Source organism: Onychostoma macrolepis, chromosome 07, assembly GCF_012432095.1.
Source record: "Onychostoma macrolepis isolate SWU-2019 chromosome 07, ASM1243209v1, whole genome shotgun sequence".
Taxonomy (NCBI): Eukaryota; Metazoa; Chordata; class Actinopteri; order Cypriniformes; family Cyprinidae; genus Onychostoma; species Onychostoma macrolepis.
The window spans coordinates 15,117,153-15,144,399 of NC_081161.1; the positions used below are offsets into that span (position 1 = coordinate 15,117,153).

The 27,247-nt window shown below is 37.1% G+C and overlaps 1 protein-coding gene and 1 long non-coding RNA gene across 7 annotated transcripts in view; one reads left to right on the forward strand and one right to left on the reverse strand.

The window, feature by feature from the left end:
• The window catches only part of m1ap (meiosis 1 associated protein), a 38,917-nt gene extending 11,739 nt beyond the window's left edge, over positions 1 to 27,178 (forward strand). For 3 of the 4 annotated variants that reach the window (XM_058781184.1, XM_058781185.1, XM_058781183.1), the window contains exons 5-10: positions 19,675 to 19,863; positions 20,037 to 20,196; positions 22,548 to 22,689; positions 22,833 to 23,030; positions 23,465 to 23,650; positions 24,926 to 27,178. In XM_058781184.1, coding sequence (XP_058637167.1) covers positions 19,675 to 19,863; positions 20,037 to 20,196; positions 22,548 to 22,689; positions 22,833 to 23,030; positions 23,465 to 23,650; positions 24,926 to 25,093 — 1,043 coding nt within the window. In that variant the 3' untranslated portion in view covers positions 25,094 to 27,178. The remainder of the gene's footprint in view (positions 1 to 19,674; positions 19,864 to 20,036; positions 20,197 to 22,547; positions 22,690 to 22,832; positions 23,031 to 23,464; positions 23,651 to 24,925) is intronic. The other variant, XM_058781182.1, reaches the window with a different exon arrangement.
• Positions 9,628 to 24,903, reverse strand: LOC131543644 (uncharacterized). Of its 3 annotated transcripts, XR_009271952.1 has the most exons (5): positions 24,764 to 24,903; positions 24,514 to 24,621; positions 23,560 to 23,678; positions 10,276 to 12,517; positions 9,628 to 10,017 (listed from the first exon to the last, which is right to left on the reverse strand). It is a non-coding gene; the product is annotated as an uncharacterized LOC131543644 (long non-coding RNA). The 3 variants fall into 3 exon arrangements; XR_009271953.1 differs by lacking the exon at positions 24,514 to 24,621 and having other exon boundaries at positions 9,630 to 10,017; positions 24,764 to 24,881; XR_009271951.1 differs by lacking the exon at positions 24,764 to 24,903 and having other exon boundaries at positions 9,630 to 10,017; positions 24,514 to 24,753.
• Positions 27,179 to 27,247: the final 69 nt, after the last annotated feature.

Here is a 27,247-nt window from a genome sequence, read left to right on the forward strand (position 1 = left end):
AAAACCAAAATGTTTGGTTTTTTTGAAAGATTTTTATTTTTTTAAATAATTATTATTTATTGTATTATTTGTAGTTGATAAATAATAAATAATTATTCTTAAAGTATTAAACTCCTTTATTGTTCAGATGAAAAGAACCATTTTCAAAATCTCTCGCTGGTTCATGCATTTGCTATTCACTGCATAGTGGAACCACATAGCTCATTATATAGGGAACCAGTGAATGAAAACAAGTGCACAAATTCAGAAATTGATTAGACACTGAGATGCTTTGGAGGTGACACATAAACTGTTTTGTTTTACACAAACATACAGTTTCATTTTATAATCTTGTCTTATAAAGGCTGTTTTTTATTAGGCTCATAGTTGTTTGTCACGCTTAATTTATGTTCAATATGATGTAAAACTTACAAGCTTAAAATTCTCTGCAACCATTTCCATACTGAATTATGGGTGAAGGAATAGATAAAAATAAGAGCAGCTCCTTTAACAATTCATTTTCATTGTATTGGTGAGAACATCATGAACATTCTGCCCAGCATGTCTTTACGGGTTTGGAACAACATGAGGGTGAATAAATGATGACAGAATTTTCATTTTGGGGTGAACTGTGACTTTAAATGAGTTCCAATATGTAGATGAGAACATTTGTGGGATGAAAAACCATCTGTGCAGCACTCCATCAACTAAATCTCAGTGGTAAGAGTGGCTAAATGAAGGCCGCTCCTGTGTAAAATTCATATGACAACCCTGCCTTAGTTTGCCAGTCAGCAGCATGCAAAAGGGGTCTTACAGCAAGAGATTTACTGTAAACCTTTCCTTTGTTTGGCAAAACCAGCTACCACTAGAGCATCATAATAAGAGCTACAGTGATGCATAGTTGTGGCGCCAATAAAAAGTTAATAAAAAGTTGGACATGCCAAAGTACTCATCTCCAATCACAAGAAAAGTCTTGTTAATTTTAATTGTGTATATCTACTAAAAAGGCTCAGAAAAGAAGAGTACTCAGGAAGTTTGGATGACAATACAATATTTTTTCTCATGACAAATTTGCTGGATAACTCCACCTATTGTTGCTGTTATGATGAATCCTCTGATAGCCAGGCTCTGGAGTCTTTTTGCAGTATGTGGTTAAACTGTTGAGCTGAAGAGATTTCAATTGCTTACTCAAGTGACTACATTACCATAACATTAAAGTTTATGTATATTCAATGAACACACTCTGAGACTGTTGGAGCCAGTGGATACTTGACCTCTGATTGCTGGTACAGCAGATTAAGTGAATAATGTGCAAAAAGAGGAATGCACATTTAATGCATAATAAATATGCTTCTCACAGTGTGGCTAGTGCATTGCTATATTTTTACAGTTTTACAAAGAAACAAAATAGATCAAGAAATCTTAGAAATGTACATTTTGATGCAACACCATTAAGCATTTCTTTCAAAGCTGTGGTGTAGTGGACTGTGCGCATACAATTTCTCTGAAATGGGAACATTAGCATGGTTCTTGTGCAAATATTTTGTGATGGAACAGCTGCCATATTCATCTTTAGCAGGTACTGTAGGCATCATTTTTGTGGTATATTGTCGAGATATAAACATAGAATCATAGATCACAGTGTATATCATTGTCAAGTATATGTGACCAACCTCACTTCAACTTAGAGGATCTATATGCAATTGCTTCTTCACACTATGTAAAAACAGGTACAGTGCAGGATTTATTATTTGTCCAAATTAAGCTCTAGTGCTGTACCCTTATTTGTAGGCAACAAATAAACCACATTAAATGACTTGTAAAATTAAACTGAATAAATTTTACCTCAGGTTAACCCTCATTCTGTGCTGAAAATCATTTTAGATACTGGTGTTCCCTTCTAAAAATATATATAAAAAAAATCTAATTTTGCTATATTATAATCAAATCTTATTATCTTCTTACTATTTTATTTCTTATTATTATTTTATATGCACAGGTTTTGTATTTCTTTTTGGAACTGTTTGATTGTTGGTGTTATTGATCTGAGCTTATTTACCTCAGTTTTTGAGTGAAAAAAGCATTATTTGTGAATTATGTTGGCAATCTTCACTCAAAAACTGAGGTGCATAAGCTCAGGTCAGTGAGGCTTATGATTCAATCAGTTCAATCAAAAAAAAGGGGTGTTAAAAAGATTGCATCCGATATTTGGTGATAATAGTATAACATAAAACTATAATATAAGGGGATAAAGTAACCCCTGTCTCTTCTGAGAGCTTTGTTGTTGTTTTTTTCTCATTTTTTTAATGTGCGGTTGTACTATTATTTTTTTGTCTGTACACCAAGTAATGCCATATTGTGAGTTGAAGGCAAGAGATGTTGTTTGTTTCCTGCCATTTCTGTCACTTACTTGGCTCATGGCATGTCGTACTGCCTAAACCATTGAACTGTCTTTAGTTACCAGAATTTGTGCAATTCTGTGTGCAATTTACATTAAAATTTTTGATACTGCAGTATTTTTCAGTATTGTTTACTACATAACCCTAGCCCCAAATACCAGGTGTATCATAAAACATTGACCATTGTACATCTCTTTTCACATATAAAAAAGATGACGTCTTTCACATGGTTTAAGTCATGGTTTCACCACTGGCTAACTAGAAGACACCATAGCATGTCTAGACAGTCTCTCTGTCTGTCTCTCCATCTCCCCCTAAACTTCATCTGTCCATCTCCCCCTAAATCTCAGTTACTCATTTTCTCATATATTCCATGCCTCTTTTTCTCCCCCTCTCTGTCTGCAACCCTGTTTTTATCCATTTCAGAAGTGACAGATTTAGCGATGTGGTTTGGGAGAGTCATGGGAGCAAAAGGGTCCTGCCGCACCACCCATGCCCATCTCTCTCTCCAACTCACCCCTCCTCTGGGTCTGTAGTGTTGCCATGGTAATTTCATGGCGTGATTAGGATAACATGCTGATGTGAAAAGCAGGACCTATGTTAATGTCACTAAGCCTGTTGTTTTGTAAGATAAAGTGTGAGTGGGTGTGAGTGTGTGGAATTTTTGGGATATATTGCCAGTTGTTAGGAAGCTTACAGCAAAATAGGTCTGTAGATTAGCCCCATGTGGCTGGACTGGCCTCGACAACAGACAGAATGAACCATTTTTTAAATTTGTTAATCGTGCTGAAATGCTTAGCTCTGTGTGCACAAACCATCTGTTGCCATTGCAAGTTTTCTCATTGTCAGTTTCATCTTGTACATTTTCAATTATGCTAACTCATTCACCACACTACTGCCAAAAATTCATAGCCTTGCAATTCATAATCTCTTTTCTTACATTTACATTTATTAATTTAGCAGATGCTTTTATCCAAAGAGACTTCAAATGAGCAATACAACAAAGTGATTCATCCTAAGGAAGCAGTAATATGAGAGATGCTGTGATATATAACGTTCCAGGATTGTTTGGAATACAGACTAGAATAGAGATGAAAGAAAGAAAGAGAGTTAGTACTTTAGTGCATTGAGAGAATTCAATAAGTTGCTCTTAGAAAAGATGAGTTTGTAGATGTTTCTTGAAATTGCAAGTGACTCAAGATCATTTCACCAGCACAGAGCAGTGAAAGTGAATTTTCACTAAACTGATTTTGTGCTCTGTGATCGTTCTCCTGGGTTCTTAAACAAACACAGACACAGAGACTCCTGAATTATCTGGCTTACATACATTTAACATCCTTATGGTTTAAGGTGACCAGATTTCTGAAATGAAAACCAACATTTCCTAGTTCAGTGGTCAAAATATCACTGGAGTCTTGCTTGTGATAATCTACAAATTAAAAAATGTGGACAATTTTTGTATGTTTTTGCTTTTTAATTTTGTGCGTTCTATATATTAATATCATAATTAATAATTATAGCGATGTTTGAGCATCAAATTTACCCTAGTTTTTAAATACAATTCACCAAAAATCACGCTATGTAAATAAAAAATAGTAAATAGTAACTATTGAAAATACCAAACATGTCAAAACAGTATCATAACAAAATTATGGCTTTACAAAAACACATTAAAATAAGTATAAATGTGAGAACGTGATAAATAAAACTGTATTCAACAAATATGTTAAATATTTTCTAACTGTATTTAATATTTTTACAAACTGTGAGTACAGTAATTACAACTTTTCAAATTATGTTTATGCTTTTGGAAATGGATCTTTTCTATCCCTAATCTGGCGTAGTATTTTGCATTTTAGGCTTATTTTGACCAAAGTTTGTGCCAACGGCTGAAGTTTCAGGAAAATTAATATTGTGTGCAAAATAATCCTGCAACCTTATAATACCTTGTTATACAGTGCACACAAACAGCTTTGTTTTAACATGTATAGTTATTATGTGACTAACGTTACCTTGAAACCAATAACAGCATCTCTTTTGATAATTGATGATAATGGCAGTAATCAGTATAACTCGCAACGCCCTCTGCTGGTGAAAATAATCACAATCGTACGATTACCAGCTGACTATTGGTTGGGCTTTTACAGTGTATTTGCGGGTTGTTTTGAACGTGCTGTAAAACGGGGACAGGACACCATGATCCGATCAAGCCGATGATCAGTCAATCAGGAAACGGCGCATTTACTTGGCCACGTTATCTAGATAACCGATCAGATCTGTCTTTCTGCGCAATATTTAAATAAGTCTGCAGAGAATGGCCCCGGTGCAAAGTCGACCTGAAATGGTGGGTTTTCTTTTGAAAAGCATTTTCAGTCGCGGGACATTTTACAAATGAAAGATATAAGTGTACGAGTCTCACTAGCGCTCCACAGCCTGGTGTTGTCCATCTTTCTTCTGACCGTTCGTGAGAGAGGGGGCGGGGTTTTGCGTGATGTCAACCGTGATGTGTGATGTTGACACGATGGATGGATTGCGTTTACATTACATTGAGATCCGATCACAGTGTGTCCTTGACTACCTCTGGACCAGGACACGCTGATCGGATAACATTCCGATCAGAAGTGTGTTTACACTTGTCTTTTCAATGTGTATGTGGACAACATCCAGATACCAGTGTAAACAGCCATTTATGTTACAAAAGATACAAAATGTTTTTTTTTGTGTGTGTGTTTTTTAAATCTGTTTAAAATAAATGCTGTTCTTTATCTTAAGAATCCTGAAAAAAATGTATCATGGCTTCCACAAAAATATTAAGCATTACAATTACTATTGATTATTGAGCACCATATCAGCATATTGGAATGATCCAAAGGGTCGTGCAACATTGAATACTGGAGTAAATATAAAAGCTACATGAATAAATTACATTTCGCAATACATTAATATAGAAAACGATCTTTATACACTTCATAAATTTATTTCACAATATTATTGTTTTTACTGTATTTTTTACTATTTTACTGTCATCATTACTACAACAAACGTTTTCTATTATTTCTTGGATAGTACACTTTTCAATTAATCTGAGTATATATACACTCAAAAAAACACTGGGTTAAAAACAACCCAATTTGGATTGTTTTTAACCCAAGGTTCTGGGTAAATATACAGTCATGGCCAAAAATATCGGCACCCTTGGTAAATATGATCAAAGAAGGCAGTGAAAATTAATCTGCGTTGTTAATCCTTTTGATCTTTTATTTAAAAAAAATCACAAAAATCTAACCTTTCATTGGATAATAACAATTTAAAATGGGGGGAAATATTATGAAATAAATGTTTTTCTCTAATACACATTGGCCACAATTAATGGCACCCTTTTATTCAATACTTTTTGAAATCTCCATTTGCCAGTTTAACAGCTCTAAAATTTCTCCTGTAATGCCTGATGAGGTTAGAGAACACCTGACAAGAGATCAGAGACCATTCCTTCATCCAGAATCACTCCAGACCCTTTAGATTTCCAGCTCCATGTTGGTGCTTCTTCTATTCAGTTCACCCCACTCATTTTCTATAGGGTTCAGGTCAGAGGACTGGAATGGCCAGCAGAAGCTTGGTTTTGTGCTCAGTGACCCATTTTTGTGTTGTTTTTGAGGTTTGTGTTTGGATTATTGTACGGTTGGAAGATCCAAACATGGCCCATTATAAGATTTCTAACAGAGTCAGTCACTTATTGATTTTTCATCTGTTGGTATTTGATAGAATCCATGATGCCATGTGCCTAAACAAGATGTCCAGGACCTCCAGCAGAAATATAGGCCCACAACATCAAAAATACAGCAGTATATTTCATTGTACACATGGGGTACTTTTTAGGAGAATTTTTCTTGAAACCCTCCCAAACAACATGTGGTGATGTAGGTGCTGTTTGACAATTTTTTTTTTTAAAGGTTTTCTGACCCCGACACTCAACTGTTTCCTGCAATTCTCCAACTGTGGTCCTTGGAGAGTCTTTAGCCACTCAAACTCTCCTTCTCATCGTGCATTAGGACAATATAGACCAGTGGTTTTCAAACTTTTTTCAGAGCGACCCTATTTTTTTCTTTTTAAATTGTTGCGACCCATATATATATATATATATATATATATATATATATATATATATGTATATATATATGTGTGTACAGTGGGTACGGAAAGTACTCAGACCCCCTTAAATTTTTCACTCTTTGTTATATTGCAGCCATTTGCTAAAATCATTTAAGTTCATTTTTTTACTCATTAATGTACACACAGCACCCCATATTGACAGAAAAACACAGAATTGTTGACATTTTTGCCGATTTATTAAAAATGAAAAACTGAAATATCACATGGTCCTAAGTATTCAGACCCTTTGGTCAGTATTTAGTAGAAGCACCCTTTTGATCTAATACAGCCATGAGTCTTTTTGGGAAAGATGCAACAAGTTTTTCACACCTGGATTTGGGGATCCTCTGCCATTCCTCCTTGCAGATCCTCTCCAGTTCTGTCAGGTTGGATGGTAAACGTTGGTGGACAGCCATTTTTAGGTCTCTCCAGAGATGCTCAATTGGGTTTAAGTCAGGACTCTGGCTGGGCCATTCAAGAACAGTCACGGAATTGTTGTGAAGCCACTCAGTTATTTTAGCTGTGTGCTTAGGGTCATTGTCTTGTTGGAAGGTAAACCTTCGGCCCAGTGTGAGGTCTTGAGCACTCTGGAGAAGGTTTTCGTCCAGGATATCCCTGTACTTGGCCGCATTCATCTTTCCCTCGATTGCAACCAGTCGTCCTGTCCCTGCAGCTGAAAATCACCACCACAGCATGATGCTGCCACCACCATGCTTCACTGTTGAGACTGTATTGGACAGGTGATGAGCAGTGCCTGGTTTTCTCCACACATACCGCTTAGAATTAAGGCCAAAAAGTTCTATCGTGGTCTCATCAGACCAGAGAATCGTATTTCTCACCATCTTGGAGTCCTGCATGCGGGCTTTCATGTGTCTTGCACTGAGGAGAGGCTTCTGTCGGGCCACTCTGCCATAAAGCCCCGACTGGTGGAGGGCTGCAGTGATGGAGCTCAGCCACAGTGATCTTTGGGTTCCTCTTTACCTCTCTCACCAAGGCTCTTCTCCCCCGATAGCTCAGTTTGGCCTGACGGCCAGCTCTAGGAAGGGTTCTGGTCGTCCCAAACGTCTTCCATTTAAGGATTATGGAGGCCACTGTGCTCTTAGGAACCTTAAGTGCAGCAGAAAGTTTTTTTGTAACCTTGGCCAGATCTGTGCCTTGCCACAATTCTGTCTCTGAGCTCTTCAGGCAGTTCCTTTGACCTCATGATTCTCATTTGCTCTGACATGCACTGTGAGCTGTAAGGTCTTATGTAGACAGGTGTGTGGCTTTCCTAATCAAGTCCAATCAGTATAATCAAACACAGCTGGACTCAAATGAAGGTGTAGAACCATCTCAAGGATGATCAGAAGAAATGGACAGCACCTGAGATAAATATATGAGTGTCACAGCAAAGGGTCTGAATACTTAGGACCATGTGTTATTTAAGTTTTTCTTTTTTAATAAATCTGCAAAAATGTCAACAATTATGTGTTTTTCTGTCAATATGGGGTGCTGTGTGTACATTAATGAGGAAAAAAAATGAACTTAAATGATTTTAGCAAATGGCTGCAATATAACAAAGAGCGAAAAATTTAAGGGGGTCTGAATACTTTCCGTACCCACTGTATATATATATATATATATATATATATATATATATGCCGGAAGGATGCTCTGTTCCAAAATGAAATCACTGTCGGTGCTTCTGAAATTAGTGAGGGTGCTTGCCTTCATGCACACCTATTCTGACATATCATATTTTGTCCAGTCCATAGTTATGATTATCACAATGTCATTGCAATTTCGAGAGAATATGCGGATGTCACTTCTGAACGTTTGTTGCAAGTACGACACATTGGTCCTCTTAGCAGCATGAAAAACGAAACTTTTATTCAAATTCTGAATGGAGAATAGGCTATATACAGCAAAGAAAGCGTGCAAAGTGCGCTTCCTTAAAAAGCTGTCACTCATTTCAGTTTATCGCGATCTCTAATTCCGCTATAATCAATCTGTCAACACAGCACAATTAATCTCTTATTTAGATCACCTACACTTTGTTCATTATAATCAGAGGATTCGCGTCGCGAGCTTCCAGAACTCTGGGCTGAACAAGAACACTCGCGTTCTGATCGGTGAGTGGATTCTGACTCACTAAAGCTCCTCTGATTGGCCATTGCGTTATAGAAATCAACAGATATGTCTCTGATTTGCTACAATGTACAACGCTGCAAAAACAGAGCGCAAACACAAATACACATTTGATTCTGACCTGAGGCAGCTGCCAGTTACTTTCGTTTTGTTGTTTATGTTATTTAGTTGCTTCTTTCCTGAGTCTACTTGGTTACATACGTTTTCCTTAAATCATCCTGGCGACCCATTTTTTAAGTCTCACGACCCACCCGAGGGTCGCGACCCAGGGTTTGAAAACCACTGATATAGACACACGTCCTCTTCCAGGCACTTTCGTAACATTTTATGTTGATTGGAAATGTTTAATTATTGCCCTGAAATGGGAATTGGGAATTGGGAAATGGGAATTTTCACTGCTCTAGCTCTTTTCTTAAAGCCACTTCACTAATTTGTGAAGCTCAATTATCTTTTGCTGCACATCAGAAATATATTCTTTAGTTTTTCTCATTGTGATGGATGATTAAGGGAATTTGGGCTTTGTTTCCCCTCCTATTTATATTTCTGTGAAACAGGAAGCCATGGCTGGATTATTTCATGTTCATAATCACTCTGGAGTGCTACAAATTGTGAATATGAATGGGAATATACCTCAGAGATATTTTACTTATAAGAATTTCTAGGGGTGCCAATTTTGGATTGTGTCCAACGTGTATTTGAGAAAAAACATTTATTTCATAATGATATTTCCCCCCATTTTAAATTTTTATTATCAAATGAAAGGTTAGATTTTTGTGAATTTTTTAAATAAAAGGTCAAAAGGATTAATAATGCAGATTAATTTTCACAGCCTTCTTTGATCATATTTACCAAGGGTGCCAATATTTTTGGCCATGACTGTAGGACAGAACACATTTGGGGTTAATTTTACCCAGCAAATTGGGTTGTTTATTCAACTCATCATAATGGGTTGATTCATTTTTATTATAATACTAGCTTATTTTTTACTTTATACATGAAATAATGTTTACAGATTAACTTAAATCCTGTAAACTTTTGTAAAATACTCCACAACCACTGGTTTGCACGATAACGTCCTTTATTTTCTTTTATTTATCATTTACATCATTGTTTATATTGTTTTTATGTAGGCTATACATATTGCCTATTTCAACTCGTTTAAAAAACATTAGAAGTAAAAATTAAACATTAAACAGAAGTAATTCACTTGTAATTGACCGCTCTTTGTAATTCTGTTTCCACCGTAACGGCGCTGGTTCTCGTGCTTGAGCTGGAGTCATGTTCGGTGGGGAACTGCTCACGGATAAGACCGCCACCCTGCGTTTCTCTCATCGCCGAAATATACTGCGACTGTCTTCATAACCTACCCAAAAATAAACAGTAAACAGCTCTGAGGAAACATTTTAACATCCAAAGTATTTGTATTCTATATTCTGTAATCTTTATGAATAAAATCGTTTATTTTATGCAAAGCATCAGGCTTTTTCATCACACGATAAGACCGGCGCGAGCGACACTTGTTTAGGTGATTCACACCGTGCACCTGTATGTTGCTCTGCATAAAATTGAAAGATATACAACACAGTAACGATTTTATATATAAAATAAAATGTACACAAACCTTTATTTTACCGAAGAAATGCATCAATTCGATGGCGCTTAGACTCAATCGCTGGGGCTGTTACGTCTGACCCAGGATCTGAGTAACACAAAAACTACCCAAACATTGGGTTGTTATGTCTGAACCAGGAGCTGGGTAACACTAAAAGACTACCCAAACATGGGATTGTTACATTTGACCCAGGAGCTGGGTAACACAAAAACTACCCAAACACTGAAAAAATAACCCCAAAAAATTACCCAAATGGCTCAACCCAGCTTTTGGATTAAAAAAAATAACCCAGCATTTTTTAGAGTGTAGATTTATAATGGATCTGGTTCTCACCTTATTGATGAGCAGCCATGTGCTTCTGTAATAATGTTCTGATACTTGCAGCACAATTAAAACAATGAAAATCGTTGCAGAGCATAAGTGATACACTATTTGACAGTCTATTACCAATCGCACTCGGGCTCAGTACAAGGCAGTCGTGCCTATAGTGTAAGTATGCCCTTAGTGAGCTTCTTTCAAAAACCTCCCATACACATTCTCTTTAATGCATACATGCACAAAGACTCCTGATGCAACTTGCTATATGTGCCGAATAATGAAGACGGCCTTGTAATCTTTTATAGGCCATGTAAACGTTTCATCAATCAAGTATAATTTCATCAATCCACAGGGATTGAATGTTGTTTTCAGGACTGGTCTCAGATATACTTGTTAGAGATATCCTCATCTGGCCTCATTAGTGGTTAGTTTCATGTAGTTCTCGGTAATGACTGATTTGCTTATTTGAATCAGTAGTGTTTTGATTCAACCATTGGTCCAGGTTAACATTGTTGTACCCATTCATAGTTTCTTAATCTGAGCCTTTCCTTATAAATCCTGGCTTTAAAGGTCTAGTTAATTAATATCTTATTTAGTCTGCAAACTAATGAACAAAATGTGTTCCCTTGTTCCTCGAGCTCAAATCCAAGGTCAAGTGTTTGACTCCCAGAGAATGCAAATACAGAACTTTGTGTGAGTACACTGTAAGCCACTTTGAATAAATGCAAATTGTAATGTTGGATTAATAGGTGGGACAAATCAGATTATTAGGAATCAGAATTCATAGAGCATTAAGACGTATAAGGTGAGAAAGAAACCATGGAGAAAGTGGAGACAAAGGAGAATAGGTGAAACTTGGAGAAGGGGAACTGGAGGAAGAAAGGGTGTTGAAAGATGTAAGGGTGAAAAAAAACAGTAAGGTGCACAATAAGAGAATTACAAGACGTAGGATTGGTAGGAATAAAGGAAGATGTCTGACAGAAAAACGAGAGGCAAAGTGTGAGCGTGAAGGATGGTGACTAACTTAAGCCTGCAATAAAAGGAAACAGAATGTGGTAAGGAAGATGATGTCAAAAACATCTTTTGCCTGAAGCGAATGTGCAGAACAAAGAGTAACCATAAAGTCCCATTCATCCATGACAGATTAACTGTGACTCATCAGTAGGAGCCTTTTTTTGAGGATGTACACATTCAGTTGGCTCTTCTCTTGGATCATGCAGAATCTGTGTCCTCTGCCCACATGCCAAAGCATCAGAAGGACATTTCATAAGAAACTCACTACAAGCATGCCTGTAAAACATTGGTAGTCAAAAGATGGAGTTATTTGTTTGCGTTGCCACGAGAGACCGATTAAAAAGACACATGCCCTCGATACTAATTGGGGTTTTCTCTTACATGTTGTTTTTGTGTGCTAGTAACATTTGAAGGATCTAAAATTTCGTTTTGCCCATGTGTGATGCAAGGACATGACACTCTGATTCTAGTATTTTTGCAAAGAAAAAGAAGCATCTCGGATATTTTGTTTTGTCTCACTATCTCTGTTTTTGTCCCTTTCCAAAATGGAGAAAATGTAGCTCTTTGAAATGAGATGATGGGTGTAGGAGTGCGTGGGTGTGTGTGTGTATGGGAGCGTCTGGCTGGCACGGTGGTCTGTCCTCATACTCAGTTTCATCACTTAGTGTGCGTTTCCCATGAGAATGCGACTATGGCGATGATTCTGTTTGTAGAGGATTTAAAAGTAAAATGTTCTCTCTCTCCCTCTCTTTGCTTTTGATCTCACCCTGTCTTTGACTCTCTCTCTTAAAAACAGGAGAGCTATTTTCAGTGTGCAGTCTTTCATTTTGCGCCTTACCTGTTTAATGCAGCGCTTAAAGAATTAGGGGGTTTATGCCTGGCTCTGCTTGTTGACTCTTTCAGTTTGATGTGTCTGTACCTGTAATGTAAATGACAATTGATGAAATTGTTACACAACAAAGAGACATCTTTGTTAAATGTGGTACAGTTAATACTATGCTTACCCTGAGCAGGCAGTTTATGCCAGTATAGAACTGAGTTGTTTAACCCAGATGATCAATTACTGATTTCTGAAAATCAGTAAAACTGTAATATTGTGAAACATTACAATTTCAAAAGAAATGATTTCTAGTACAGGTGCATCTCAAAAAAAGTCATGATCGTGACAGTTAATTTTTTTATGTAACTTATTTCAAAAAGTGAAACTGTCATATACTCTAGATTCATTAAATGTTAAGTAAAACATTTCCAGAGTTTTTTTTTTATTATTTAATTTGGATGATTAGAGCTTACAGCTCATGAAAATCAAAAATCCAGTATCTCAGAATATTAGAATATTTTCTAAGATCAATCAAAAACAGAAAAGTTCAAGTTCTTTAAAGTATGTTCATTTATGCACTCAATACTTGGTCGGGGCTCCTTTAGCACAAACTCCAGCATCAGTGAGGTGTGGCATGGAAGCGATCAGCCTGTGGGTTAGACTCTCTCATCTTTCTCTTGAAAATATCCCATAGATTCCATATGGGGTTCAGGTCAGGCATGTTGGCTGGCCAATCAAGCACAGTAATATCATGGTCAGCAAACCACTTGGAAGAGGTTTTGGCACTGTGGGCAGGTGCTAAAGTCCTGCTGGAAAAGGAAATCAGCATCTCCATAAAGCTGGTCAGCAGATGGAAGCATAACATGCTCCAAAATCTCCTGGTAGACGGCTGCATTGGCTTTGGACTTGATAAAACACAATGGACCAATACCAGCAGACGTCACGGCACCCCAATCATCCCTGACTTCAGAAACTTCACACTGGACTCCAGTCTTCCTCCAGACTCCAGAACTTGATTTCCAAATGAAATGCAAAATTCACTTTTATCTGAAAAGAGGACTTTGGACCACTGAGCAACTGTAGTCCAGTTCTTTTTCTCCTTAGCCCAGGTAAGATGCTTCTGATGTTGTTTCTGTTTCAGAAGTGGCTTGGTAGCCCTTTTCCTGAAGACGTCTGAGCGTGGTGACTCTTGATGCACTGACTCCAGCTTCAGTTCTCTCCTTGTGAAGCTCTCCCAAGTGTTTGAATCGGCTTTGCTTGACTGTATTCTCAAGCTTGCAGTCATCCCTGTTGCTTGTGCACCTTTTCCTACCTAATTTCTTCCTTCCAGTCAACTTTGCATTTAATATGCTTTGATACAGCACTCTGTAAACAGCCACACCTTTCAGTAATGACCTTCTGTGATTTACCCTCTTTGTGGAGGGTGTCAATGATTGTCTTCTGGACCATTGCTAAGTCAGCAGTCTTCCCCATTATTGTGGTTTCAAAGAACAAGAGATACCTGGAATTTAGATGGTCATTTAATGAAACTCAAATGTAAATATTATAATATTTTGAGATACTGGATTTTTGACTTTCATGAGCTGTAAGCTCTGTTTATCATTTTACTTTACATGTAATGAATCTAGAATATATGAAAGTTTCACTTTTTGAAATAGGGTAAACGTACCTATTAAGCTCACGTACCCATTAAGCACACTTCCATTTTTGAGATCAGATTATAAAAAGAAAAAATAATTGATTATCCTACTTGATGTCTTAACCAATTGATATGTTTGTTACTATATACCTCCTATAATTTCAAGTCAATCAGATCATTGCACACTGAGATATGGGTCTTCATACAGTATGTTCACACTGTCTGGCAGTCTAAAATAAAAACTTTCACCAAAAGAGGAGCCCCTTAAATGTGTGTTTTTTTTTAGATGTTTAAGCCTTTATTTTGGGTAAGTTTCACTACTTAATGTAAAATTAAGAGATTAATGTTCAGACTTTTGCATATTATAACCTGGAACTTGGATGTGGGAAATAATTACATTAGATTCAAAAGATAGTTTTAGCAACATAGCACAGATGCTACAGAACACACTTAATATATTACTTCAGAGGCATTACTGGCTTGTACTTTTACATCCATAATATTATAAATTTACAGTTTATTGCTGTTCTGTCGTTTTACAGTGCTGTAATTTTTAAAGATTTCATATTATTTTAAGGTGAGCTTAAAGGGTGCACTACTATGAAAATCACACAGCTTCAGTGTGACATCAATAAGGAAAAGTATAATTTCATAGATATTGTTAATTATTATTGTTCATGTTCAAGTTGTTCAAATATGTATGAACTTATTACATGGCCTGGACTATTTATTTAGCAAAAATCCTGTCATTTTAATAAATATTACATTAAATTTATTAAAAATTGTTGCTGCTCCAATTAAGTTCAGTGTGCTCTCTTTAAGCTCTTCCACATTGAAAGTCTATGTAAATACTTCATAAACAAACTTTACATATTAACTGATGGTTGTCACTTTAATTTAAGTGAATCGATTTTCTATGGATTCTATCGACTCAAATCCGCAGACTGGCTGTGATCTTTGGCAACTAGCATCAACTTTTCCAGACTGTAAATCTGTGGAAAATCGGGGCAAAAATCATTTAGTGTATTCCAGCCATAAGCGACTATAGATAAGTTGACATCCATACAAGATTTTTTAATAAAACATGATGTGAGCTTAATGGGAACAGGGGTGTGCTTAAAGGGTACAAAAATGTACCCATTAAGCACAGCCAGACTTTTTGAATTTAGTGATGTATATCTTAATTGAAATGCTTTTGTCATTTAAAATAAAATAAAATATTTTTGTGATTAATATTTTATTTTAACATAACTTTTTGTACTGAAACCAATATCTTGTGCAATAAAAATGTCTCAATGTAGATTTTGGTGAGCTTAATAGGTACGTTTACCCTAAGTTACAAAAAAAAGAACTTTTTTACGATATTGTAATTTTTTGAGATGCACCTGTATAATGTTTTAGTGTATTTTAAACTGTAATTTTTTTCCTGTGATGGTAAAGCTGAATTTTCAGCAGCCATTAGCCTACTCCAGTCTTCAGTGTCGTATGAGCCAGAAATTATTCTGATATGCTGATTTGCTGCTCTAATAACTTGTCTTACTATTGACAATATTGAAAACAGTTTCTGAATTTTTGTGGAAAACGTGATGCATTTTTTCCGGGATTCTTTGGTGAATACTATAGTAAACATTTGTTTGAAATAGAAATCTTTTGTAGAATTATAAATGTGTTTACTGGCTAAAACTAGAACAATTTACCAGTCAATGCCTTGATAGGAGTAGCTTCAACTGAAATTGTCCATATTGTTGTTTTTGTTGTGTGCTAAGCTGGAAGAGTATCCATCCTGTACAAACGCTGAACTCAGCAGTCTGTATTTCAGGAAACTACCCTCGTCCTCGCCACTGACAGTGGAAAAGGTCACAGAAAGTCATAGCTGGTAAGGTAATGATTCCATCAAATGTTAACAGGTGTGTGTACAGATGACGGCTAGTCATCACCCTTTAATATTCCTTTTGTGCATGCTGACGCTGCATTTTACATTTGTCATCCTTAATTTTTTTTCTTCCCAAAAATCTCCTTTGTTGCACCTAACACTTTAAATGTCATTACATCAGAGAATAAGGTTATTTGTTCAGTTATCACAAAGACTCATTGTACATAATTTGGCTTGATGCATATTAAGTCAAAACTTGTCAGATCTCATTTTAATTGGGGTGGATGGTGGCACACAAGGGAACATTGCCTTAACTAATTGAAAAATCAGTTCCCTAAATATTCCCTAAACTGAAAAAAAATCAGTTTGCATTAAATTTCTCCTTTACCAAGCAAAACCAAGGGGTTGCTAGGTAAATGACATGGTTTAGGCTATCAGTACATTAGCGCCCCCTAGAATCTGTTAAAGGCATAGCTCATAGACACAGCATCACTGCTCAAAAAATGATTTAAGCAGAGCTCTTACAACTGAATGAATACGTTTATAAACTTGTGAATAAAATGATGTGAAAGAGGTAAGAATGCAGAAGTGGCTTTTAAATAGTAATGCAACAAGCACATTTTAATGGGACTGTAATACATCTGAAAAGGGCAATATTGCATTGATACCTTGATGAAACAGTTTTATATGAAAAAGGATTGAAGATAACGACAGAAGTGGTATCACTAGATGCAAGATATGTGTCAAATGGAAGTGATACGGGGGATGTGTGTCATTTGCCTTTTACCAAGACATTTACACTCTCCATTCACACTTGCATGTTTCTCACCCTTTCCATCTGGGCCACATCTAATGGATATGAGCAACAGAGCGCTGAGATGCACATATCGACTATTTATTCAGAACTCTAATTTAAGGAGAGCTGACCTAAACTCTTCTGCACCTCATTAGTGCACATTTGACTCAATGATACAGTAGAAATTGATTCCAATATAGGCTGACAGTTTGTTTGGAGGCATAGGAATAAGCAATTACTTTTAATAAATTGTATCTAATTGATTTAAATGCAGCTATTTGACCCTGAGAGAATAAGTTTAACCTTCTGTTTAGAATGTATGTTCACCAAAAACATGGTGCTGGTTGCTAGGTTGATTTGACCTGAATATGACATACAGGAGATCATGTTCTCCCCTAATTTAAAAACCCCAAAAAGCAATTATCGCAAACTGCATCATTGTGTTTTGTTGGTCTGAACATGCGCCAAATTTTCTTTCCATCTTAAATTCCCATGACAGCGATTGTCACAGTTGAGATTGTTCTCCTTCTCTTACTCCAGCTCTCAGGGTTTTCTCCCAGTTAGAGTTTGTTTGGGAATGAAAGATTAAAGATGTACTGTGAAACCCCATTACCCTCTTAAGGCCCTATAGTGCTTAGAGCACATGAATAATTTAGAGGGACTCAAGACTCCAGAGAGAGTGGCAATGATTGTTAACATACATTTAAGTTTCCACTTTAAGCATGAAATGAATGTTCACCTTATTTTCTAAATGCATATTGTAGATCCTTTTTGTTTAGAATATTTCTGACTTCATGACAGGACGAATTCACCACCTACATTTCAAAATCCAATCAATAACTGATGTATAGAATCCCATCCCCCTACAATTTTTCTTTTCCGATAATCTGTTACAGTCAGATGCATGCCACACTACGGAAGAAAAGATCTGCACTTCTGTTTCATCATGACTTTAAGGACTATTTGTCTGAATGATTTGATAAAAGGAATAAATGTTGTTTTTGTCTGTTTGTCAGCACTGATCAGCCACAACATTAAAACCACTGACAGGTGAAGTGAATAACATTGATTATATTGTAATAAATGGCACCTGTCAAGGCATTGGATATATTAGGCAGCAAGTGGTCAGTCAATTATGGAGCTTCATGTATTGGAAGCAGGAAAAATGTGCATGTGAAAAGATCTGAGTGCCTTTGACAAAAGACAAATAGTGATGGCTAGAGCCCCTCCATAAAGGCGAGTCTTGTGGGTGTTCCCAGTATGCACTACTTAGTACCTACCAAAAGTGGTGCAAGGAATGGTCATGGGCGGCCAAGGTTTATGGATGCTCATGGGAAGCAAAGTCTCCGATCACACAGAAGAGCTACTGTAGCTCAGATTGCTGAAAAACGTAATGCTGGGCATGATAGAAAGGTGTCAGATCACACACTGCATCACAGTTTGCTTTGTATGGGGCTACATAGCCACTGACCAGTCAGAGTGCCCCTAATGCCTACAGTGTACACATGAGCATCAGCACTAGACCAAGGAGCAGTGGAATAAGGTTGCGTGGTCTGATGAATTTTCTTTTAGATCAAGTAGATGGTTGGGTGGCATCATTTACCCGGGGAAGAGATAGCAACAGGATGCAAGCGGGTAGTGTTATACTTTGCACAGTGATCTGCTGGGAAATCTTGGTTGCTGGCATTTATGTTACTTTGACATGTACCACCTAGCTAAAAATTGTTGCAGACCATTTACCCCTGTTTATGCCAGTAGTGTTACCTGATAACAAGGGCCTCACTCTGCAAGATAATGCACCCTGCCACACTGCAAAATTTGTTCAGTAATGGTGTGAGGAACATGACAAAAAGTTCAAGGCCTTGACGTCCAGATTGCCCTTATCTCAATCCGATTTAGAATCTTTGGGATGTACTGGAACAACAAATCTGTTCCACGAAGGCCCCACCTCACAATGTGCAGGACTTACATGACCTGTTGCTAATGTCCTGGAGCCAGGTACGACAGGACACGTTCAGAGGTCTTGTGGATTCAATGCCTTTATGCATCAGAGATGTTATGGCAGCATGAGGGGGACTTACTCGATATTAGGCAGGTAGTTTTAAAGTTTTAATGAAGCTGTCATGTGGCTTCAGAGGACTTGGAATATTGCCCAAGTGCCCAAGTTGTTTGAAACACTTTTATGATACACTATATTTTTATGGTGCTTTGCATCCTTTTGACGCTTGAAAGCTTTGGTTCCTGTTCTTTCTCAGTGGATGAAAAATAGCAAGTCTTCAAAATTTTCGCCTTTCATGTTTCATTGAAGAAAGTTGACAAGAGTAAATGTGTAATGCCAGAATTTTATGCAAGGTATTTAAGGCATTATCTGACATTTATGCTAAAGTCAGAAATATAAATATTTGTATTATTAGACATTAAATAATCATTAGTAATTTACTGACGTAATTTTACGTAATTTTACTTTCATTTTAGGTAGACGTTTGAGCCACCATATACAGTACAGTGAAACTGGATTCTGCTTTACATACATCACAAATTTATATTACTGAGCCTAAAAAAACAGCAAAATATTCGCAAAAATACATATCACACAAGCACAAGCACATTTTGAGATTTCAAGCTTTCTTTCTTTAACCATGATGGTATACAGAATTGATTTGACAGCATCCTCTGCTGGTTGTTTTGAGTACCACAACCTTCGTCTGACAGGACATAGGTTTTCATAAATTGCTGTTCGCCAGATGTTTTTATCTATAGAATGAAGCTGAGTTCAGAGGTTAAACATCACAAAAGGGCCATAATATTAAAGAAAAAGGAGGAAGGTCAAGGTTTACACTGCCTGGATTTAAACTGCCTTTTTATTATGAACTGATGAAGAATTATGCTGCCAGGAAACAGGAATGTGATATTTAGCCATATAAATGATCTTTCTTTTCCTCCTGTAGAGAGCCTGATGCTGGGTACAGAGATTGATCTGCAGCTGGTGGAGGGCACAGTTGTGGCCTTGGAGAACTCTCTGAAAATGTGGCTACATGACCAGGGAGGAGACAGAGAACACCTGCACTTGTTGTTACCCCCTTCTCTCACCTCACAGGGTTCTACACCACAACCTGCCAACAACAGGCCAAGCCCAGGTAGAAACACACACATGGATACTGCACGAGCACCCACTAAAATATTCATTCGGAAATCAATTTCTTGCTGTACACAGCTCCAAAATGAATATTTTGGTTAAGCTTGTGTTGTGTTTTGTGTGTCTGAATGGGTATGTGATTTTGCTTATAAATGCTCATGTCCCCCTCTGCAGTCTGTTTGAAGTGTGACATGCAGGAGAGACTTCTCAGCCCAGCCCTACTTCCCAGCACTCCTGATCTTGGAGTGAAGACTGAGAGCATGCAAGATTTCCTGCCCCCAAACAAGAGTCTGGCTAATCAGAACCCCTCGGCACAGCGTCTGCGAGTTGTCAAGTACAGTCATGTCTGTAGTTAAATTTTCGGAGTGTCTATTTACACTAAGTGCAAATAGCCCCCCTTGTTGGCAAAGGCTATTTACACTAACTCCGCCCACCAACGTGTGATTGAGATTGAGGCGTAGATGGTAAGGCACGTGCTTTTTGACGTGATCAACCAGAGTTCGAATCCGCCTTTTGCCAAACTTTTTTTCTCCCTTTTCAAATCTTATATCGCTTCGGAAAGGCATTTATTTTAATTAAAAATGAAGGAAATAATCAAAAAGTATTGGGTAGGGTTAGGGTTAGGGTAGGTGTAGGGAGGGCTTTATTGTCCCAATTGAGGTGGCATCCATTTAATAATTTGAATTAAAACTATAAATTTACACTCAATATGTTATTATTGCGTACTGTTTTATAATGTACTACAATACTGAGGTGCAGATAATTGCCACTGTTTGCAATAAGTAGTATAAATAGCAGAAAATCTTGCTATTTTAAAAATAGAATAAATAGAGTAAATAGAATCTAGCTATTTGCACAGTGTAAATAGCATATCGTTAAAAAATACTGCTATTTTCACTTAGTGTAAATAGAATCCATTGCTATTTGCACTTAGTGTAAATAGTATCTATCGTTAAGAAAATATGCTATTTGCACTTAGTGCAAATAGCTGCTGCCGTTAAATTTTGTTTTACCAGCAAAGCTGTAAGCAAATAACAATAGATTAGCCTTAAGCATCACTGACATTTTTTGTGTGAATAGGGTTTAATCATAGAGTTCCCAGAATGCTGTGATGTTGTATATTTTTAATATATCACAGATCTAGGGAACTAACTATAACTAACTAACTAATTATGACTAACTATGTTCTTATACAGTATATTCAAAAGGAACACAAAAACTCAGTTTAAGGCCCCGTTTACACTAGTGCGCTTTTGTTTTAAAACGCATAACTTTTGCTACGGTTACGCTTATCGTTTACACTACTCCGGCGTTTTCGAGGTCGAAAACGGAGACTTTTAAAAACGATGGCGTGGCTGCCCACATTCGCTCTGCGTATCCTTGATGACCGTGTAAACAATAACATCATGCTCGTTATTGTACCCATAGATATGTACGGGTAGATGTGTAGTGTAAACGGAGATCGTTTCTGAAACGCAGCGGAAACGCCAGTGTAAACGTTGATCGTTTTCGTTCTAAAACGCCGTTTTAAAACGAAAACGCATTAGTGTAAACGGGGCCTTAGTGTGGCCTCTGAAACATAGTTATTGTAGAAGTATGCTGTTTGAGGGTGAAGGGGAGAAGAAAAAAATGGACTATGCAAAAGTCAATATGATGGAGTCAGGTTTTTATCCAACAGACATCTCTGTGTTTGAGTCTTCTGTTTCCCACACACAGTCATACATTGTATTCCCCTTGAGTGTTTTGCATATGATTTTCATGCACATGAGGTCATTCTTCCGGGCACTGTGATACAATCATACTACTTGTCCCCACCTAGACATTATGGGCCAATATGACATGTACTTGCATAATTCCCTTTTACACACATGCATCTTTTGTCAGTTTTACTCACACAGGGTTTGTGAGACGTTTACCTCTTTTAAGAAATTAATGCTTTTAATCAACAATGGTGCATTTTATTGATCAAAAGTGGCAGAAGTTAAAATGATTTATGTTTTGATTACATACTGTTCTTTTCCAAACTTTCAATTCATCAAATAATCCTGAAATCAATGTATCATGGCTTCCACAAAAATGTTAATCAGCACATCTGTTTTCAACATTGATGATAAAAAGAAATGTTAGTTTTTTATTGTACCAAATAGCATCTTAGAATTATTTTTGAAGAATGATGTGACACTGAAGACTGGAGTAAAGGTTTTTGAAAATAAATTTTTAAATATGGTAAAACAGAAAACAATTGTTTTAAATTGTAATAATAGTATTAGTAGTAATTATAATAATAGTAATAATAGTTTAATTCAATGATTAAGCATCGATCTAAAATTAAACATTCAGATCTAGCTGTCGTGTGTGTGTGTGTGTGTGGGTGGACACAAATTTGTTTAATGACATGGCATGGGTATGACAGAGGTATTACAATTTGAAGGTGGTTCAAATTCTATTTGTTTATCACACTGCCTACGTTCCCGTAATTCAAAAGGCTTTAAAAACATACTAAATGGTGTTCTTTTGAACATCTAAAAATGCAAAGTTTCCTGTAAGGGGTAGGGTTAAGTGTAGGGCAATAGCACATACAGTTTGTACAGTATAAAAACCATTACGCCTATGGAGAGTCCCCGTAAACCACAAATACCAACACACACGTGTGTGTGTGTGTGTGTGTGTGTGTGTGTGACGTAGAGTTCTTCATGCCGGTGGTGTGTGTCAGTCTGTGCTGTATGGACTACCGCTCATCATCAGACCAACCTCATGCTGGCAGCTGGACTGGGATGAAATGGAAACAAACCAACAGACATTTCATGCTCTCTGCCACATACTAAAAGTCAGTGTCTGACTGTCACACTGTGTCTGTGTGTGTGTGTGTGTGTGTGTGTGTGTGTGTTCATAGAGCACAGCTGTGTGATAATCTGTTATGTGAGGGATCTGAAAATGTTGTTAAAAACTGAAATATTTTTGTTTACTTAGACCCGTGACTGGTTCCTTTTGGTGCGCTCAGAGTCGGGGTCAGGTTCAGGTTCTGCTGTGTTCTCCTACTATATACTTCAGTCCTCTGGTTCACTCTCTCTGCTTTTGAAACCTGTGCTGACACGAGAACTTACGCTACCCTGCTGCCTGCCTGTCTCAATGGAGGACCCACCACTTCCTGCACTCGCCTCTGTGGAGGTACCATTACATTATAGACAGATATTATAGACTAGTAATGCATGGCCCAACTCACAACTCAATTCTAATATTTAGTATCAACAACTGGATCTCTGTAATGAGAATAATTAGTATTATTAAAGGGATAGTTCATCCTAAAATGACAATTCTGTCATCATTTACTAATCCTCATGTCACTCTAAACCTGTATGACTTGTTTTTCTTCAAAAGAAGAAATGTTGAAGAAGGAAAGGTCCAGTAACTAATTGCGTGGTTAAAAAAGCACTGAGACATTTCTCTGAATTATGTCTTCTTTTACAGAAGAAAGTAAGTCATACAGGTTTGGAACAACTTGAGGGGACATGAAGTAGATAAGATCACTTACACGTTACAAACTGATCATAATCACCTTTGATATTACACCTCTTTGATGATCATGTGACCACTGTTTCCAGAGCTCCCTGGATCAGCTTGAGAAAGACCCCGTCTTTAACCCTCTCTGTCTGGACTCCAACCTTTACCCACACCTTAGAATTAGAGGTTTGCTCACCCGCTCATCACAGCCATTTGGAGCACAAGGCCAGGGCCGCGGCCATCGCAGGGGCGCCAATCGACCACCAGAGGGCTCCACACAGCGTCAGGTTAGAGGAGTAGAATGGAACAAAATGTCTAAAATAGTAGAATAGAAAAGAGTATTTGATCTATAGTTTGCTATAATTGGAGTTTTGGACAGTAATTTGGAGTTGATAGCTGTAGAAGTATTGGTATTATTATGACTTTTGATTAACTTCTTGATGCTCTAGGGGAAATGGAAGAAATAATGCACAGTTTTGTCATACCTTCATTATAAAAAAACTGAGATATGACAAGCCTTTCTGATACGGTGTCAGTAGTGTTGACATAAGTTGACCTAAATAGATTAGATGTAATCAGGTTAAAACAAAGAGGTGTTTGTCAAGCTTTGGAACTTTCAAATACTACTCTCTATATTGTGCCACTTTAGTTGAGCTCTAAATCTGAATAGAATTTTTAGAAAAACTAAAATGCAAATAAATAGAGAGGAAATATGTATGTATGTGTGTGTGTGTGTGTGTGTGTGTGTGCGTGTGTGTGTGTGTGTGTGTGAGATGTTGAAAGGGGAAATTATTGCCCCAGAGAGCAAAAACGAAACCAAGCACTGGCCTAATATTGAAACACCCACACAAGGGGAAGACAAAAAGAGCAAAAGGGAGAATAAAAACGATAAAGAGCAGTCAAAATAAACAGGTCCCTATTTTGGAACTCTCCACAATCAGACTCAACATGACCGATTTTCCAGCCACAAGCACTTTGTGATGTCACACTATCAAAAATATATTTATGATCGATAGAACGATATGCTGCAAATTCAAAACACAAAAATGTAGTAATTATACTAGTGCACTGAGGAACAAATGTGACAGGAGGTATTTATATTTTGTATAAAGCATGCAAATTCCACCAGTCGATAAGGAGTTTGTCAAACCTGATCATCGTGTTCTTCAGCATGATTTGAGGTAATCCAAAGAGCATCCTGAGCTTCAGTACAAAGTGTCACATGATCACATGTAAATTTACTCACATGATTAGTGACCTAGAAACAGTGCAAAAACTAATCTTACGAACATTTATTATTTGTTTTTACATCATGTTTTGAACCAATTTTAGGAAATTTTGCCCAAAGGGCGTGAAGCTGCATACACAGAGAAGTGTTAGAAGGTCACAATGACACTTACAGCTAGGCATGGAGGAGGAGCTAAACAGATATTCAAGTCATTCAAGACTTTGGTTGCAGTCAAAAACAAAGCGCACCAAACAAATCCTGTAATAGAGTTTTTTTTTTGATGTTTTGCTGTTCCTTACTCCCTCATCTTTCTCTTGTCATTTTTGGTTGGCAGGGTCGACAGTCTCAGAGTCGTGTGCGAGCCACAGTGGCTCCGCTGCCTTCCATCCCGTTAAACAAGATGCCTCGCCGTTTACTAACCCTCAGCCACTCGCGACCCTGTGCTCCTGCCCTCTTTTTCCAGGACAACTATGAGGAAGAAGACCCTTTGATGATCCAGTAAGGATAAAGAGAGAAAGCATAAAACTTTCACTATAAGAGGAAATTGCACACTCACACTGACTGACACCAACAGTTTCTATACTCCCACAGGCAGGATGTGACATTCTTGCACATGACCAGATATACACTTGTTATATGTACAGCTAATTTGAAAAATATATTTGCTAAACAATTTGGGTTACTATTCAGAGAACACTACTGTGTAATGGAGAACAGTACTGAATTTAGATTCTCTCACCTAACACAGAGCAAGTTTTAAACACTCGATATACACCTTAAGCTAGCTATACAGACCATTCCTTATTTCTAACAAGACGAGGGCCGGCTAGGTTAAGTTAATTGTTCGGTTTCAGAATACAGATTAGTAGTGCAACATCACAGATCGATTTATCTTCTTAAATCTGAAAAACATTACAGCACAGATTAAATAACCTCATTACTTCTCCAAATAAAAACTTCAGCAACTTTGAGACTGACACTGCAAAATCAGCCATCATATTTCAGACACTCAGTACGCAAAAAACAAGCTGTTTTGTTACCCTGATGTTTGCAATTAAACCAGTCCTCATAGTAACTAGCGTGATTTCACTCTTGGAGACGTAATTAAACAAACTGCCGTTCCATACGGTTTAACAAAGCCTGCACCGCAACTGGGAAAAAAATATAATTGTGAACTGCTGAGGCTGCTAAAAGAAATCAAATACAAAACCACAGAATTGTAAAAGGACAAGAAGAAAGGCTGTTTAAAGAGAGAGAACTGCCTTCTCAGTGTAAATGCTGTGGCTAGAAGACTCTGTGGAGAGTTGAGGAGGAAGAAGGCCAGAGTAGTGGAAAAGTAGAGCCATTGTCTTCCTTTATGGAAGCCTCCAGTGCAGCCCCAAGGGAGACACACTGTACTCAGCTGAGCAGGAATTCAAGGCCTTCAATGAGTTACAGAAAGCGAAGAGAGGGGAAAAGAAAGAAAGAGGTCGCTCTGTTTAGCCCCTTGACCTCTCAGAACAAGGTTCAGCTTTGGAGGCACTGGTTTAGAGTTGCAAGAGCTGAGGGACGTGATTCTGAATGCAGACTGAGGTCAGAGCTCTAATATTACTCAATGGGCCTTTCTTACTAGACCCCATCAGTATTGCCTCATTAAGTTTTCCGCCATTCCACCCACCTGGCACCGCCTACGCTTGTCTTTATGACATCATGCTGAGGTTTTGCATTGTGAAAATGGCACAAAAAGCAGACATAGAGAGAGGATCTCGCGTCATTTTCCCCTCCTTTTTCATATTTTACGTTCACGATTTCATAACTTTTTCAGCTGTTTACGAAAGAGATTCAGTAGGGAGTTTTTGTTTTTTTATTGTTTTTCAAACGTCTGTCTACTTCTGGTCAACTGTTTTAAGCATGTGTTAAGAATATTCATTGTAATTATTTTTTAGTCTTTGTTTTAATCTTTGTAAACACCTTTAATTATAATGTGTTCTATATTTTTATTAACACTTTATTATAAATGGTTTTAAAATTATTAATCGCTGTTGTTTAATGTTTTGCTGTTGCCCTTTTAAGAATAAAAAAACCTTAAAAATTGACATTTTACATGAGAATGAAATCAAACAGGCAAGCCTAAAAGTTAGAAAAACTGGCTTGAGAAATTAATTGGTAATAATCCATTAAAAAGAACTGTTACAATTTGACTGCATCATATTTTCTTAAAAGGAACGATGTTAGCGATCTCAGTTTTTCAAAATCAGTATATTACATAACACATACAGTAGATTAACAGTATAATTTATATTTACTGTACATTAATGCTGTCTAACCATATATCAATTATTAATTGCACCAAGAATCAATAATAAGGGTTGTCAAGAAAATGTTCAATTAATGTAATGTCAAATATTTGTTAATTATTTGCCAATGTTCATACTACAAGCTTTTTGTTAAAAGTCCATTTTATGTATTTAATAGTACACATAGGTGATTAATGAAAAATGATATTCACTGATGTGTACTACAATACAGATTTTATTTTAACCTATGAGATTCTTTCAGTTGAAAGATGTAACGAATGCACTTCCCCATCATTTGCTTCATACTTGAGAGAACAGCTCAGTTCTGTTTTCCGTTTGGTTATCCAAGCATCAAGTGGCCAGCGGAACGAAAACATAAA